The 18,105-nt window shown below is 34.4% G+C and overlaps 2 protein-coding genes across 2 annotated transcripts; both read left to right on the top strand.

Annotated features, from left to right (window-relative positions):
• The first annotated feature begins 1,605 nt into the window (after nt 1-1,605).
• On the top strand, nt 1,606-12,998 carry LOC118043907 (phosphoglucan, water dikinase, chloroplastic). Its single transcript, XM_035052027.2, has 19 exons — nt 1,606-1,953; nt 2,047-2,653; nt 4,178-4,264; nt 4,342-4,473; nt 5,429-5,554; nt 5,650-5,828; nt 6,285-6,369; nt 6,696-6,845; nt 6,995-7,047; nt 7,647-7,855; nt 7,954-8,072; nt 8,661-8,731; nt 8,886-9,003; nt 10,126-10,212; nt 10,326-10,412; nt 10,510-10,586; nt 10,714-10,864; nt 10,966-11,077; nt 11,758-12,998. The coding sequence occupies exons 1-19, from the start codon at nt 1,772-1,774 to the stop codon at nt 12,660-12,662; spliced, it is 3,537 nt and encodes a 1,178-aa protein (XP_034907918.1). The 5' UTR covers nt 1,606-1,771; the 3' UTR covers nt 12,663-12,998.
• A 1,886-nt stretch (nt 12,999-14,884) lies between these two features.
• On the top strand, nt 14,885-16,819 carry LOC118043889 (rho GDP-dissociation inhibitor 1). The gene is made up of 5 exons (XM_035052002.2): nt 14,885-15,420; nt 15,511-15,577; nt 15,983-16,204; nt 16,277-16,401; nt 16,514-16,819. Exons 1-5 carry the CDS (start codon nt 15,157-15,159, stop codon nt 16,589-16,591), a joined length of 756 nt encoding a protein of 251 aa, XP_034907893.1. The 5' UTR covers nt 14,885-15,156; the 3' UTR covers nt 16,592-16,819.
• The last annotated feature ends 1,286 nt before the right edge of the window (nt 16,820-18,105 follow it).

Here is an 18,105-nt window from a genome sequence, read left to right as displayed (position 1 = left end):
CAACATTGTTTTGTTAGGAGATTCATAATGTATTTTAAATTATGAACACCTCTTAGATTTACTTATAATACTAAAGAAAAATAAAAAATAATAATTTTCTTTAAACCTAGGATAAGATTTAAAAACTATTTATATTACCTGAGATATTCTACTAATGAATCATTCTAATTAAAATTGTAAGACCCAAAGTTGGGGAAAAAATAGGGTTATTGCATAATTGAATTAAATTATATATCATTTTGTTAATCTAGATTAATTATTTTTATTAAAAATAATAACATTTATTTTTATAAAACATTAAACCTGTCGAATTTAAAATGTCAATCAAGATTAATTATTTTTTTTAATAAATTTAATTATATTATTAAAAACTGGATTCGACAAGACATATTTTACCAGTTCAACATGTTAAATTTAACTAAAAATCTGACCCAGTGCAAATTTTGAAACCTAGATATTCTGAGCCAAACTATAATTCTCCTCAGAGAATGAGCGAAGCTTATCTATTTCCTTAAACAAATGAAATTATATATCAAGATCTTTCTCTTAATAGAATAATAAAATTATAAATTATAAACTAATAACTAGGGGTGAATAAAAAAAAAACAGAAAAACTAATTAAATCCAGAAAACTAGAAAAAATAACAACTGAAAAACAGAATGATGAAAAAAACCAATTAAAATTTTAAAAAAAATAACCAGTTTGGTTTAGTTTTATAAACCTAAAATTCAAAAACTAAATCAAACCAAAAAAAAAAAAAAAAAAAAAAAAATCAAGCCAAACCAGTTTGAACCGGTTTTTATTTTAAAAAACTGAACCGAATCTAAACAAAACCAATCAGTTTGAATTAGTTTTGATTTTTTTTTAAAAATAATTAGTTTGATAACTTTTTTTAAAATAAAAAATAAATTGAATCCAAAATGATCATCCTACTAATATCTAATTGTTACATGATTGTCATCCACAAAAAAAAAAATTGCAAACTTCAAAGAACTGATTTAAAAATTTATATCAAATATATCTATTTTCTTTGCTAATTAGAAAACGCGCTTGTAATATGTTTTTTATACTTATGGAAATAATAAATTCAAAACTAATATTTAGGGTGCATTTGGTATTTTGCCCAATTTAAAAAAAAAAATGTTTTGTTAATAAAATAGATTGTGTTTTTTTTGGACTGGCTCCTATATATAATTACTTTTTAAATTTTAATTTTATAAAAATTAAAATAACTTGCTTGTGAAAATATATTTTTTATTTATTCTACATATAAAAATCTATCTAGTTTTAATCAAATGTAGATTATTTAAATCATAACTAAAAATATATTTTTAATCTATTTTTTTAAAATTATAATTACAAAAATTAATACATGATTGCCATGCATCATGTAAAAAATAATCACTAACTTAGAACTGATTTAAGAATTTATCAGTAACTAATTAATTTATTTTAATAGATTAATTTTATTTATTTTAATAGATTAATTTTATAGCTTTTGAATAGATTTTGAAATTAAAGATTTTTTGAAAAAAAAAACAAGAAGAAAAGAAAATATTTTGGTTTAAGAAAAAAAATCGAAGGAGAATAAGAATATCAGTATTATCATGCAGAGCGAGCAAGCAATCCATTCAAAACCTTCAACTTCACTCACTAACAAGACCCTGTTTATTAGCAAGACTCTTTTCCGAACCACAAGTAAGTACTCCGTAATTCGAATTCCTTTTCCGCACCACAAAAAGTAATTCATTTGGAAGAAGAAATAAGGAAATGGATTCGCTGCGTGCATTGCTTCGCTCAGATTTTATCTATCTTACTCCAACAAGAAACCAATTCCAATCTCTCCATAAAGTTGCTACAGCGGGAGGCACTTCCACGCCATTCTTCAATCCAAGGATTTCGATTCCCATTCGCAGAAGAATTGTTTGCGGTGTTTCCTCTACTCAATCCAGGTAGTTTTTTTTCTTTCTTTTTCTTGTACTCTGGCTTGTGTTTGGTTGGTGGGCTAAAGATTCTTGGTAATTTCCATGTTGTAAATCTGGCAGAGAACAAGAGAAGGCAATGAAGAAAAGCAGGTCGAGGTTGGAACGTGGAAAGGTGAGGCTCAATGTAAGGGTGGATCACCAGGTTGAATTTGGGGAGCAAATTGTGATTTTGGGGTCGACTAAAGAACTGGGTTCGTGGAAGAAGAGGGTTCCGATGAATTGGACGGAGAATGGATGGGTTTGTGATTTGGAGATGAAAGGGGGTGGCATTGTTGAGTTTAAGTTTGTTATTGTGAGCAAGGACAGAAGTTTTGTTTGGGAAAGTGGGGATAACCGGGCTTTGAGGCTGCCCCGAGGAGGGAGTTTTGCTGTTGTTTGTAAATGGGATACAACTGGGGAGGCTGTCAATTTGTTGCCTTTGGACTTGGAACATAATGGAGAGGAAGTGGAGGATGCAGGTGAGAATGGTTCGGCTAGTGCTGGTGTTCCTTTGGAGGTGGAGACAAGTCCTTTTGTTGGGCAGTGGCAAGGGAAGGCCATCTCTTTCATGCGGTCAAATGAGCATCGGAACAGAGAAGCTGAAAGAAGATGGGACACTTCAGGTCTTCAGGGGTTTGCGTTGAAGTTAGTTCAAGGTGACTCGAATGCAAGAAATTGGTGGAGAAAGGTAATGGTGTTAAAATACGTGTCGTCACTTTTGGATTTCATGAAAAGGTTTTAGCACTGCTGTACCTGTCATTTAGCATGTATGAGCAATACTCTTGTCTCTATGAGGAATTGAACTATTTTTGTTACTGATAACTTTTAGTTTGACAAGATAGTTTGTAAGAGTAGGAAATAGGCTTTAGGAAGAGATTTGTGATAAAATATTATATACCTCTAATCTGACTGTCTGAGCAGACAGAATTCTGGAGATTACAAGGAAAGTGAGATACAGATGGAGAAAACAGAATATATATTTAAGAATGTTTGTCTTGTCCTGCCGTGAGTAAGAAAACATCATGAGTGCACAAATAAATCTTCTGTCTCCATCGGTTGGTATTATTATGCTGGACATCTTGTAAATAATGTAGATTGTAATAGTGACCTGTGTTTGTGGTATTCCTGATGCAAAATATCCATCCACGCATACCATCCATGCTATTCAAAATAAGAATGTTAGTATATGATGTGTGGTACAGCTTATGGATTTAGCTTCTGACTTTGGGAAAATATTTAAACGAGGAATAGAAGAAGACGAATATTCAAGCCCCAAGCCTTAATTCTGTGGATAAAAGCCTAGATGATTCTTTTGGGAGTTGGTTTTTCGGAGTTCCAGCAGGGGCTGGATCCTAGTTATTAGCATCAAGGGAAATTCTGTATTTTACAGGTTGCTGGGAGTTTCAGTAGCAGCATCTAGTTTTTATTTTTCCTATTCAGATGCTATATTTATTCAAGAATTTGAGTTCCATTAGGAGTAGGAATAACTCCAGCATCATAAAGAAGCTTTTTAGCATTTCAATTCCAGAAGAGAATTATTTTGATTAAAGTGCAGCATTTTTCTTATTATGTTAGGTGTGATGCTTTCTTTAAGGTGGTCCCTTATACCCTAGTTGTGATGCTCAGGTTGTTATCAAGGATGGTTTCTTGAATCTACTAGTGTGAGGCTAGTAATTTTATCCTGATTGCTTTCAATTTTCATAATTTACTCTCTGTTTAAAATTTATAAGTCCCTAATTCACTATATTCAACAACCCTAATTTTAAAGCAATTAACTATGAACCTGTCCTGCATCAATGTATGGGATGGAGAGGGTGGTTTTAGTTCAATCATGCGCCTTGGTATGAATAATCCCATACAAGTTTTAAAAATGGACACTATGGTCCATGACTCACCCTTCTTCTACATGCCCTTCTATTAGGGCACAACAGCATTGGATCTTCAATGTGTAATTTTTTCTTGTCTTTGTAGTTTGCTCTTTTAGATGTTTCCTTTTTTCATCACATCTGAATAGATCACGATAATGTGGACTAATGGCTACTTTAGGCTCACTTTATGGGTACCATGTCTCTCCATCACCCAGTTAGTTGTACATGTGTGCCTGTATGTAAAAGTAGAAAAAAAAAATTGTTCCTTTGTATAAGGCAGTAAGTTATGAACTAAGTCAAAGATTCTTTGATTTCTTTTAACATTTTATCAATTTCATTAACAGCTTGAAGTTGTACGTGAGCTACTAGTTGGAAGTCTTCAGAGTGAGGACAGGTTGGAGGCTTTAGTATACTCTGCTATCTATTTGAAGGTATTTCTGTGTAACTGCAGAGACTCTTTGGCAGTTTGTTTTCTTTTATGGAATCCTTAGATCTTTCTCTTATGCAGTGGATAAACACAGGGCAAATTCCATGCTTTGAAGATGGAGGTCATCACCGGCCAAATCGGCATGCTGAAATTTCCAGGCTTATATTCCGGGAATTAGAACGAATCTCTTCGAGGAAAGATACTTCACCACAGGTTGGGTGACATTTTTTTTCTGACATGGTTGGGATGTATCAAAATTTGACAGCATTTTATCTTTTTTTTCCCCTTACCTCACAGGGTATGCATCGATCTGATTGGCTTTTGTTTAGTATAAAGTATAGTTAAATATCAACAACAGAGTAGCATTTTCTTTATCTCTTTAAGACAATTGATGTAGAACCAAGAAAAGAGGCAAAACATGAAAAGAGAATCATATTCTGAAACTCAACTTTAGTTGATCAGTTGATGTACCCTGTTTTTCAAATATCGAAGAGTGGCACTTCTTGTAGGCACCAAAGCAATTACAAACTCGGAAACCCATACCTCTATGGGAACACAAAAACAAAATCCTCATACCAATCCAAGTAGAAACCAGAGGTGTGCCAGCCAAATACATTGTATAATTTCTGCCTAAATTTAGCAGTCCTGACATCTGTTATCAGCTGTCCTGAATAGGTTTTCAGAGTGCTTTTGATCACACTGCAATTGGTTTGTCCATCTCTCAATGCCTACTCGTGCCTCAATAGAAAAATAGATAGTTGAAGTTAATTCCCCTAATGTCTGATTACGATAATGATGTATATTTCTGTTGCTAGCATTGGTAATTTTGCTGAAACTGAAGACACCGTGAACTATCAAGCAAAAGAGATGGATAGTAGGGTGGAAGGGAGGATAGGCAGGGCTGGTGCAAACTGGGTTATGCTTGAACTTGTGTTTTGTCTCATTCCATATACTCAATGATAAAATTACCATCAAATCTTTTAAGTTCAAATGTGAACTTTATCTGAACTTTCATCTTATATGATAATGGTATTTTGTGCTGTATTTCATGTTCTACATTTCTCTCTGATATCTCACAGGCATTTGGTGGTGTATTTCGTGTATCTTGTTTGACCTGTCAAAAAGTTCTTACCTCTCTTAGGTTACAAGTTTTGAATTTGATGTACAGGAAGTGCTTGTTATTCGAAAAATCCATCCTTGTTTGCCATCTTTCAAGGCAGAATTCACAGCATCTGTTCCTCTTACTCGGATTAGAGATATTGCTCATCGGGGTGACATTCCTCATGACCTTAAGGTTATATAATATATCACTGTGCATTTGGTAATTAATCTTTGCTGTGATCAGATAACTGGTGTTGGTTTATTTATTTATTTTTTGTTCTAATTCAGCAAGAAATCAAACATACTATACAAAACAAACTTCATCGCAATGCTGGCCCAGAAGATTTAGTTGCTACTGAAGCAATGCTTGCAAGAATTACAAAGAACCCTGGGGAATATAGTGAAGCATTTGTCGAGCAATTCAAAATATTCCATCATGAACTCAAAGATTTCTTCAATGCAGGAAGGTCTGCTTATGACATCTTAAACCTCTGATGATCCTAACATTGTTGATAGGTCCTAGGTTCTAAGCTACAAATCAAGTAAGGGAGAAAGAACTTTGTTTTAGCTCAGCAGTTTATATCAACTCTTTTTTTTTTTTTTTCCTGTCCTCTTGTTCATTTTCATATTATTTATCATGGATCATTTTTATAAAATGTAGTATGACTTTCGAGGAGAACTTCTTTGCATGTGATAAACCATTTGTAATTGAATGTTCCTTGAGGTTTTTCTTAGAACTTGGGGTGGTTCAACATTCAGCTTTATAAATTTATCTAAAAGACTGTAATCAGAAAGAACATTTTATTTTTTGTCATTTTTAGTCAATTGAATTGAAAGCATCTGCTAGTTTTGAATGGATCATCTTCTTTACTAGTTTCAGTTTTTGTTGATTCAACATTCTTTTTAAATTTTGGGCTGTGCAGTCTTGCTGAACAACTTGTATCAATTATAGAATCCTTGGATGAAAGGGGCTCTTCAGCTCTTACATTGTTTTTGGATTGCAAAAAGGTAAATAGTGTCCTTTTAATTTTGGTTCTCCTGTATTGTCATGACCTTGTATGAACTTGCAACATGATACGAAGTATGTTTCAGTAATAACCAAATCTGTCTTTATGCTTGTAGTTTGTACATTCATTGAGCCTTAGTCATGGGATCTTTAATGTTTTGAATTTAAGTCTCTGATGATGAAATGTTTTGTACTTCTATAAATTCAACCTTGGTGCTTAGTCATGCAATGGTTTAAGGCACTGCTAGTTTTAATTCAACCGTGTTGGTTAATTTTACTAATTCTAATTTTGCACAAAAATTTCTAAGAGATGTGTTTGTATTTTCAGAATTTAGATGCTTCAGAAGAATCCCACAATATTTTTGAACTGATCAAAATCATGCGATCCCTGAATGCTCTGAGAGATATAATTGTAAAAGGTCTTGAGAGTGGTCTTAGGAATGATGCTCCTGATGCTGCAATAGCTATGCGTCAAAAGGTGAGCTCACGCTTAGCAATCATTTAGAAAGAGCTCCAAATTAGCAATTAGGAGCTGGAGTTTGATGGTTCTACTCTTGATGATTCCTTTTTAATTTTTTTGCTGTCTCCTTTGCATGCGTGTCTGGGGATGGTTGGGATTCTTTACAGTGGCGCCTATGTGAGATTGGTCTTGAGGACTATTTGTTTGTTCTTCTGAGCAGGTACAATACTTTATCTTAGTTTACATAAGATGCCCTTTGCTTCTTCCTAGACATGATGTCAGAAATCATTTTGTCAGTTTTCTCACATATAACTGGAATATTTTGATAAATTGCTTTTTCAAAAAACGCTTGGCCTGTTTGGCGCCCTCCAACTCATACATTAACTGGCATTTCACACCTTTTGGCACTGCAAAAAAGGATTTCATAATCTATAACAAATTGCCTTGAAGAATCTGCAGAAAATAATTCTGTTATGCCTTGGGAGACCCAGCATGGCCAGATTTTTTTTCTTGATACCAACGACAAAAGGAAAAAGCTGTTTGTAAATCAAGCCTGCAATCAGCATGACCATAATATTTTCTGATGTGACATTATGATGTCTTATTGGGAGAAAAGAGCTGTTTTTAAGTGATTAAACTCAAGCATGTGATACACTTTGAGCTGCAAAAGAAAACACTGGTCGTGGTTCAAATGACCTAATTTACTGATGAATAGATATACTTAACTTTCTTCCATTTTCTGTTGATTTATCTTATCAAAATTTGATTTTCTCTCTGTTTGGAATTCATGCATGTGTTGGATGTTATTGGTTCACATAGGTTTCTCAATGCACTTGAAGCTGTGGGAGGGGCTAAATGGCTTGCAGACAATGTGGAGTCAAAGAATATAAGCTCTTGGGATGACCCTCTTGGTGCCCTGATTGTTGGTGTTCGTCAGCTCGGTTTATCTGGTTGGAGACCAGAAGAATGTGCAGCTATTGGAACTGAGCTCCATGCTTGGCAAGAGAAAGGTCTCTTTGAAAAGGAAGGTACTTGTCAATTTGCTTCTTCCAGTGCTGGAAAAGTTTCATGTCCAGTGAACATGCTAGTTAATTTCATTTTCTTGGTTCCTTCTATTACTATAAAGGAAGTGAAGATGGCAAGATAATTTGGGCGCTAAGGTTCAAAGCAACTCTTGATAGAGCAAGAAGGCTCACCGAGGACTATTCTGAAGCACTTCTTCAAATATTTCCACAAAGAGTGCAGGTATAAGTTTAAATTTTCTCCTTTTCTTTCTTTCTTTGTTATAATTTTTTTCTTGTTAGAACCACTTTTATATCAGATGTTTGATATTCCTGGTTTCTTAGTGGATTGACACCTCTATCTCTCTTCATCCCATTTTATTTTTCGGTTTTTTCTTTCAAATATTCAATGAAATATCATGAATCACTTTGATGTAAATACACATTTTCAAAATTACCCTTGCATTGGAAAACATATTAAACTTTATATTTTGAGAATTGATATTTTTGGTAGTGGAAATGAATAGGGATAATGTTGGAAAATCAATTACTACCTTTTAAATTTCTTAGAAGGTGGATGAATTACTTTGACACATCTCAAAAGGAAAATATGAGTAAATAAATTGGAAAGGGTTTTTTCTTTTACCTGCTGGGGCTCGTGAACTCTTTGTGACAATTTGCAGAGCTAGATTTGCTGAAAACAATCTTAATAAATCATATCTCCACAATGCTAAAAATTATTTCGTGGTTTCTATCTGTGAACTACTGGAAAAGCATTAGAGTTATAAATAGACTTTGAATTGTGGCTAAAATTGTACCCTGACCCTTGCAGATACTAGGAAAAGCACTTGGAATTCCTGAAAACAGTGTAAGGACGTACACTGAAGCTGAGATTCGTGCCGGGTATGTAGACAGTGTTTGTAATCATAAAAAATATGATCTTAAAAGGCTTACACAATCTATAGTGATCTTCTGTGCTACTGATTGCAAAATCTTTTGAATATCTTCCTGCTAATAGAAATACTGTAACATTCTAACTGGAAAATTTCATGTGTAGGGTAATTTTTCAGGTTTCAAAACTTTGTACCCTGCTTTTGAAGGCAGTTAGAAGTACCCTTGGTTCTCATGGCTGGGATATTCTTGTTCCTGGATCAGCTATCGGCACATTAGTACAGGTACCCTCGATCAGTTTTAGCTTCAATTTCCTTTAACTAGAAGGGAATCAAATTATATAATAACATTAGTGATTATGTGCAGATTTCTAACTTTATCATTCTTGCTTAAAATTAAAAATTTATTTTTAAGAGATGCTGTGATGAAGTTTAGCCAGCTGATAAGTGGTCTTGTTCTGTGCTCAATATAGAGCCAGCATAGACCAAGTTTTTTGTGTTCTTTCAATAAAGTGAATAAGGTAGTTCTGAGGCATTAGCCTATGATATACTCATCTGAATGACAAGAAGTTAGATAAAAGCCCAGAATGACCATGTACAATGATTTTGTGTACTGCTGATTGAAGCCAGAGCTACCAGTTTATGGTGCTTGTGGATGGAAAGCACTTCAGAATTTCAAGTGTCTTGGACAAATGAGATAAATTTTGTGGTATATGATAGTTTCCTGACCTTTTTACTTGTACCCTGCATAGCTCTTTTGGGGGATGTGGTGATATTCCTGGCCTTCTGATATGCCTTTCCCTTTAGTTATTATTTTTTTTTTTTCCAGGGTGGAGAATGCATCATTCTCCTTGTTGTTACTTGCTTTTCCTTTCAAATAAAATCTTCTTTTTTGTTATAAAGGACAATTAACTGAAATTCATTAAGTTGGTTGAAATTGTGATTCCAACCAAGTAAATTTCAGCCTAATCAATGATGCAGCTGCATGAGATAACTGGATCAGTTTTCATATCCGTGCTCGGAGAACGATTCCTTTGAGGCCATACCCCTTCTATGTTTGTGCAAGGATTCTTTAATGCAGGGGCTAATTGGAATAGGTGTTGTTCATTTTTATCCTTTGAAAATAAACTTTAGTGTGTCCTTTCTTGTTGGCCAATTGGAATTACCATGGCCCTTGGATTTCATGGATTCCCGGTGGTCTTAAAGTTGGTAAACATCATAGTTCCCATAGTTCCCAAGAAATGCATGAAATTGTATATGGTCTCTCAGATCAGGGTCAGATACTTCAATTGCAATAAGCTTCTACTTTTAGATGCTCTCATTGATGTTGAATATCTACACCCAGATTTATGCATTACATCTTTACAAAATCATTGGTCAGTATGACATTCATTTGCTGTGATGTAGGTTGAGAGCATTGTGCCTGGATCGTTGCCATCGACTATAGAGGGACCTATTGTTCTTGTGGTGAACAAAGCTGATGGAGATGAAGAGGTTTAGATGTCTTTCATCTTGATATATTTTTGTCTTGTTTGCCATTGAACATTCGTTATATGCAGCATAGTACACATGAACTTTCAGAGTTATTATATAAGTATACCTTGCAGGTAACAGCTGCTGGTAGTAACATAGTGGGAGTTGTACTTCTGCAAGAGCTGCCTCATTTATCCCATCTTGGTGTTAGGGCCCGGCAAGCAAGTTCCTTCTCTAAATTCTAAATATCTCAAGTAATTCCATATTGTTGAAATATTAATGAATAAAGGTGAACTCAATTGAATTGGTTTTCTGCAGGAGAGGGTTGTCTTTGTGACATGTGAAGATGATGATGAAGTTGCTGATATGCAAAAGCTTACTGGAAAATATGTGAGGTTATTTGTCTGTACACCTCTGATCCATAATCAATTCTTGTGTCTTCATTATGTTTTTGAAATTGATGATTAGGATCACACATGCAGCATTTGGTTGTGTTTGATTTTTAACGTCTGTGGTTTGCAGGTTGGAAGCTTCCTTGACTGGTGTAAATCTGACTCTCTCTTCGTCAAATGATATTGTTGCAGAAGATCTTTCACGCGATGATTCATCTACAGTTGAACCTCCCGGATCTCGCGATCCATCCTGGTCTGCTGTTAGAACTCACTCCAGTCAGGTACAGTAACTTAACTATTACCCATCATTGTAACACTCAACCACCCTTTGATCATAGTAGACGTGGTTTATCTAAATTGACAAAAGTTTAATTTTATTAAGGGTGTTTCTGCTGGAGGTGTTATTCTACTCGCAGATGCAGATGCACAAACATCTGGCGCCAAGGCTGCTGCTTGTGGTCGCTTAGCTTCTTTGGCTGCAGTTTCGAGAAAGGGTAATATGGGTTGTCTGTTAAGATGGTTTACCTTCTAAAAATGAAATCTATGTTTCACCTTTTGCTAAGTTTATTTGAAGGGGTGTACAATTAATTACCATCTTTTTTTTTATTATTGATTTTAATTTGTGGACAACATTGGCTTCTTTATTTTCTTTATTAACCATTCACATATGTTTTGTACAGCTGCATTAGGCTCTGGGATCTTAGAATGTCAGAAATCGCCTTGGGAAATTCTGTCTTTTGTTGGGGTTAACAACATTACTAGAGAATCAAAACGAATGGCTCTAGGAATCACTATAATAGGAATTGGAGTTTCTCCCTAAGTACCAAAACACAATAAAAAATCTTAAGGAAAAATTGAATATGTATACTTGTTCCTTTTCTTTCTTGTTTTTTTTTCTGAATTAAAAAGTCCTAGAATGCATGTTTTACTCTTTCTGCATCAACTGGATCCACAAAAAAAGAGAGGAATATTTGAATACAACATTGACTTTTTGGATTATGAGTGAGCAGCATTGGAGAGTATAAGATGGATTAAAAATTGGAACATGCTCATGAATTAGAGGACTTAAAATAGTTATTGGACGGCCTCCTTTGTTGCATGTTCTATTGAAGTTTTGCCCTTCTGCTGTATTGAAGCTGACTTACTTCTTGTGAATTTGCATTTTAAATGGCAGTTTCTAGTGACCAGGGGGTGCCAGCTTCATTTCAAGTTCCTAAGGGCGTGGTTATACCTTTTGGTTCTATGGAATTGGCACTCAAGCGTAGCAAATCTATAGAAACATTCATGTCATTTCTAGAAGAGATAGAGACAGCTAGGCTGGATGGGGGCGAACTTGACAAACTATGCTTTAAACTTCAGGAATTGATCTCTTCCTCGCAGCTCCCAAAAGACATTGTCAATGGAATAGGTCAAATGTTTCCAGACAACGCAAGACTGATTGTACGTTCAAGTGCCAATGTCGAGGACTTGGCTGGAATGTCAGCTGCTGGACTTTACGAATCAATCCCTAATGTTAGCCCATCAAATCCAATTGTATTCGCAAATGCTGTTAGCCAAGTATGGGCTTCACTGTACACACGGAGAGCAGTTCTAAGTCGTCGAGCTGCTGGCGTGCCTCAGAAAAATGCTGCAATGGCAGTTCTGGTGCAAGAAATGCTTTCACCAGAGCTCTCATTTGTTCTTCACACACTCAGCCCAACTGACCGTGATCAGAATTCTGTTGAGGCAGAGATTGCCCCTGGACTGGGTGAGACCCTAGCTTCTGGCACCAGGGGTACTCCATGGCGTCTTTCATGTGGGAAGTTTGATGGGCTTGTGAGAACACTTGCATTTGCAAATTTCAGTGAGGAGATGCTGGTATCTGGTGCGGGTCCTGCTGATGGTGGTGTAAATCGATTGACTGTAGACTACAGCAAGAAACCACTAACAATTGATCCAATATTCCGTCACCAGCTGGGTCAGCGTCTCTGTTCAATTGGCTTTTTCCTTGAAAGGAAGTTTGGCTGCCCACAAGATGTGGAAGGATGTGTGGTTGGAAAAGATATCTTTGTCGTCCAGACTCGCCCGCAACCTCAGTAAAAGCTCCTCTTATTCTGTATTAAAAGTGAATGGTTACTATGCAACTGTGCTCCTAGTCGCTTTGGCAACAGTGAGCAATGGCTTTAGTAAGGCTTCACCATACACGATCACAAGGTCATTGGGAGATAGCATAGCACTATTTGCTAGAAGGTAAGGGTTATCTACTGTATATTGTCCAATAATATAATATTGTATCATGAATGCTGCATAAATCAATGCCGCTTCTAGGACTGTATTTTCAGGCACCTGTTTAGCTACTAGCTGCGAGTCAATTACGATAATGTGCAGGGTCATCATATATTTCATCCTTCTGATGAACTCTTTTCTATTTCTTCATCTTCCATGCTCATCCTACTTGACTGAAAAAATAGTAGACAAACCGTAGCAACAAAATGTCAAAAGTAAAGGACAACATATAGGATTAAGCCATAATTTGCTTTTCATGAGCTATTCTGGGAAGGTCGAAAAAGGGAAGCATGTAAAGGGGATGTAGTTTATTTCTCACTTAGAATTTGGATGTGGAATTGAGACTTGATATGTGTTTGTCTAACAGTCAACGAGTCCATTTATGAATTTTGTGAAGCATTATATAAATGTTGATTTTACAAGTTCAATTTTATTACTGCTCAATGTGTGCTAGTACCCAGGCATTTGGACCAGTTCACCCTTGAATTAGTGACTAAATTATGGGGAAATGAACTCTTGTGGTTCTGGTTAATGAATTTTGGCTAAATGCTAAGGTAACCCTCCTCCCTTCCCGTTTTTTGCGAAATCCATATTTTGCTGGCAGCTTCATTTGATCATCAGCTAAATGGAATGCTTTCCTTAAGTATGGAAGAGACAAACAGATCCTTAATCTTGAGCTTTTATACTATTTTGCTATGTCATGCCTAGTTCCAAAAATTAAGTAAAAACAACTTTAAAAAATAAATATTATTACATTTCTAAACATTTTTAAAAACTTATCAATACAGATTAGAACAGAGATGAAAATTTATTTAATATAAATGTAATAGATACGGATTAGAACGGGTGAACTTTTATGAATAATTATTAGATATGAATAATTATTTTATCTAATGAATAATATATAGAATATAAATGTTGTCATACTGAAATCCATCTCAAGCCTAGCTTTATATATATAATTCACGGGTCTAACTTCTTATAATCAATTAAAAATCTTGACTTCAATATAATGGAGTTTTAGAAACAACTTCACGGGATACTCGCCACATTAAGGTCTGAACTATTATATAAGAAAAAGTGTAATTTCTCAACAAAAAAAAAAAAAAAAACAAAGAGCAAAATGATACCGTGCTTAAATGTCGTGAAAGTGAGGGTAATATTCCTCCTTTTACTTGCAATTGAAATTCAAAACCTAATAACACCAAAGTTTTGTTAATGGCTATGAAATCTAAATGGAATAAACTTTTTTTTTTTCAAAAAAATAAAAGTGTTGCTGACTGTAATCTACAAGAGTTTTTAATATAGTAACGTTTACTTTTTTAAAATATTTTTTTATTATTTTTAAAATTTTATTTTTTTGATATTAAATCATCAAAACGATTTAGAATCATCAAAAAAATTAATTTAAAATAAAGAAAAAAATAAAAAAAATTATTTCGTTTAAAACATAAAATTAAACAAATATTCTAACAAAAGCAAAAGAAAAGCGACAATTAGAGGTAAAAGAGGCCTCTAGTATGGAAAATCGGTGTTAATAGACAAGGAAGTATTTTAAAGTGCAAGCAAAATGATTCCTTACATATGATTAGAGAATTTTTGTTCCTTCAAAAAAAACCCAAAAACAATAATATAAACTCACAGTTTGATCACTTTGGATTTGATTAAAGAGGAGATTTCCAGAAAGCCATGATTATGGGAAACAGATGATAGCCAGCCGCTACGTGGATAACAAGAAGTTCAGTCAGTAGTCATTCAAACCCACCAACCTCCACAAGGAGAAATTGCTTGTGAAATTCTTTCACAGCCCTGTTAAAGTTTTGCTGTAGTTATTAAATTCGACATGGGTTTTATCTAGTATTTTTAAAATTTTAATTTTATATTTAAATTGAAAGGGATATATAGAAACTATATTTTCAGCTAAAATATAAATATATACACTCACTATCAAAATTAAAGAAAAATGTCGAGTTGATTGGGAAAATTGATAAGAGGATAAAAAGGAGCAAACAGCAAGGACTGGGGAAGATGAGAGTTGCTGGCTAACTTTGCCCCACCTGCCTCCACTTTAGTGGTTCCTCTTTCAGCTTTATATATCCCATCCATCCTTTCCTTTGCCTTTCAGGTCCCGTGTCACGTGTCACCACCACTTCACATCCTCCGCAATCCCACCGCTAAAACAAGCCGTAAATCCCATCTCAACCTCCATTGTATTATTATAAAAGAAAACATTCAGATGATTAGATAGATACGTACCTGCATTTGTTTCCTCAGCATTAGGTGGTGAAATCCTTGGTGGAAAAGGAAAATGTCAGCTGCTGTAAGGACCCGCTCTGCATCCCAAGAAGTTTCTTTCAGTAATGAGATGGAGAATCTAGGACTAAATGACCACAACATCAAGGCTGCTGCTGCTGCTGCAGCAGCAGCAGCTGAAGAAGAAGCAGAGAAGGGCCATGAAGAAGATGATTCTGTTGATGACATTGAAGACGATGGTTCCAAGCTCCAGTCTGATCACAAGGAATTGGATCTTGGGCCTCAAGTTTCCCTGAAGGAGCAGCTTGAAAAAGATAAGGCACGATATCTTTCTTTAAATATTTGGAGCAAACGCTATAAATACTTGAAAATCTTAGATTATGATCATACACCAACAATTTCTCTGCAGGATGATGACAGCTTAAGGAGATGGAAGGAACAGCTACTTGGGAGTGTTGATATGTCTGCTGTAGGAGGTATTAATCTTGCCCCATTTATTTTTCTTTCTATTTTTGGGTCTATAAAGTAAAGAAACCAAATTCTCCATCCTTGTAGTTTTCAGGACACAAATCTTTCTTTCTGCCATTACCTCATGAACTTTCAATAACCATCCCTTCATAGTACAAATTTGTAACGACAGAGCAGCCAACTTGTAAACATTTAATAATTAAGACTTTAATACCGCAACAAAAATCATCTCAAGCTAAAACATTAAATAAAATTTTAAGATATTATTTATATTATTCTCTAAGGTAACATAAAAAAACAAGATAATTAGATAAGCAGCTTAAGCACCGAGTCATTACATGCTTCAACTTAATTATAATCTTGAAATCTAGCGAAGCAGAAGCCATTAATCTTCTCTTGGTGGATTTAATCAGAAAGCAAAGAACCAGAAGTGAAGATATTAAGTCTTTCAATCTTATGCCCGGGCCGTCCAGATCTTGTATTGCCATTTCCATTCAATAGTAATTCAAAGAGCAGTAGCCTCTTCACCCTCAAGGAAGGAAGCCTGTACCACCTCAAGTTATGCTTCACTGTCTCCAACAACCTCGTATCTGGTCTGAAGTACACCAATACTGTCTGGAAGACAGGCGTGAGAGGTGAGTTAGATAACCATGCCATAGCACACACATATATCAGTAATTAGTCTCAGAGGTTCTTCTGGCATGCAGTGGACCGTACAAAGGTGATGCTTGGTACCTTTAGCCCACAAAAGGAGCCCTACAGATATGAACTAGAAGAAGAAACTACCCCTTCAGGCATTTTTGCCAGGGGCTCTTATTCTGCTAGAACCAAGGTGATTAATAATAAATATTAGTATATAATTGACTGCTTAATCACACAGATTGCTTCAAAAATTACAGATTTTGCTTGACCAAGTTGATTTCTTCTACTTCTTTTGGCTTCAGATCGTGGATGATGATGGGAAATGCTATTTGGATGTCAGCTACTGCTTTGAAATCCAGAAACGCTGGCCTTCGAGCTAGGTTTAGAAGATTTTGCGCATCCATCACTATGCATTGGCTCCATTGCTTAAATGCCACTAGTACTCGATTGATCGTGCATGTAACCCAATATTTTAGTTAGTGATATTTTGTTGCTTTGGTATGTTAGTTGTTGTAATATCTGATTAAAATCATCAGACAATGAGTTGTAACTCAATTGTTATTAATTCTTTTCTTATTTTTTAAGAAATTTTAAGACGGGTTTAACAAGTTATCTGGATGACGGAGATAAAATCTCTTTTTTATTATAAAAAAAACTAGTTAAAAATCTCTTCCCACCCATATAATTAGAAGTGCAAAAGCAAGTTTCTTTTTCTTTCTTCATTTGTTGATCTCTTCTTCTTTCTTTATATAATGATCATTGCTTCATTTGGGTGCATAGCCTTGAGATTCCTTGAAAAATTGCTTTTTTATGCTGTTTTAAAAATATGTTTCCCTTAAAAAATATTAAATTAATGATTTTTAGTATCTTTTAATGTATTAATATAAAAAATAAAATAAAAAACTATTTTTATATATTTTTATCAAGAAAAAAATATTTTAAAAATTATTATTTATCATAATATCAAACATACAGATGTGATCTAATATTATATCTAGTGGTAATTATTGATTCCCCTTCATTGCACATATCTCCAAGATTTGATATATAAAAACCTTGGCCTGGAGGGGTGAAATTAAATTAAAGATGAGAAGAAAGTGGACCACATCAGGTGCATGTGACATGATTAATGGATCCAACTCTTGCTGGGAGAGTTTCTTTTGCTTCCAAGTTGATGAAAAGCATGCTGCCAACGCTTAGGTCAATTTCTTGGTGGTCCAATGCCTTATATATATAACATATATATGATGATCGCATGTTGGATGGATAAAACAAATAAATAAGATTGAGAAAAGGAGTCAATTAAAGAGGCTACCATGCATGATTATATATGTTATGTATTCAATGGATTATTTGTGAAGATAAAGGCTGCATGTGATAGAAAGAGACTTTCTTGTCTTATTGATTTCTTAATTCCCAACCCTATTCTTGATAATAGGTTTATTATGTATTAAAGTTATTAAATCCAGCCTAGCTCCATTCATAATCAAGTTCAAGAATCAATCAAAAGTTAAATAGGTTAATTCTTATTGAAAAAACAATTTAAAATGATATTATTTTGAAAAGAAATTTAAAAATCAAACCAGGTTTTAATTAGATCGATTAGATCACAAGTTGATCCGTTAAGTCGCTTAAATTTAACCAAGTCAACTCTTATCAAGTTTTGTTATAAATATATGTTTGTTATTATAGTAGTTTCTGTTTTTCAAATTGTTTTTTCTTCTAAATAAACATCAAATTAATGGTTTTGATGTACTAATTTAAAAAATAAAAATAAAATCTAAAAAAAATATCATCTTAATACATTTATCAATTAAAAAACACTCCACAACATAGTATCAAAACTAGATTTTAAATCAACCTATTGATTATGGTCAGGTTTAATAGCACAGCT

This window comes from Populus alba, chromosome 2 (genome assembly GCF_005239225.2).
Source record: "Populus alba chromosome 2, ASM523922v2, whole genome shotgun sequence".
Classification (NCBI taxonomy): Eukaryota; Viridiplantae; Streptophyta; class Magnoliopsida; order Malpighiales; family Salicaceae; genus Populus; species Populus alba.
This window is presented reverse-complemented; position numbering and strand designations above follow the sequence as displayed.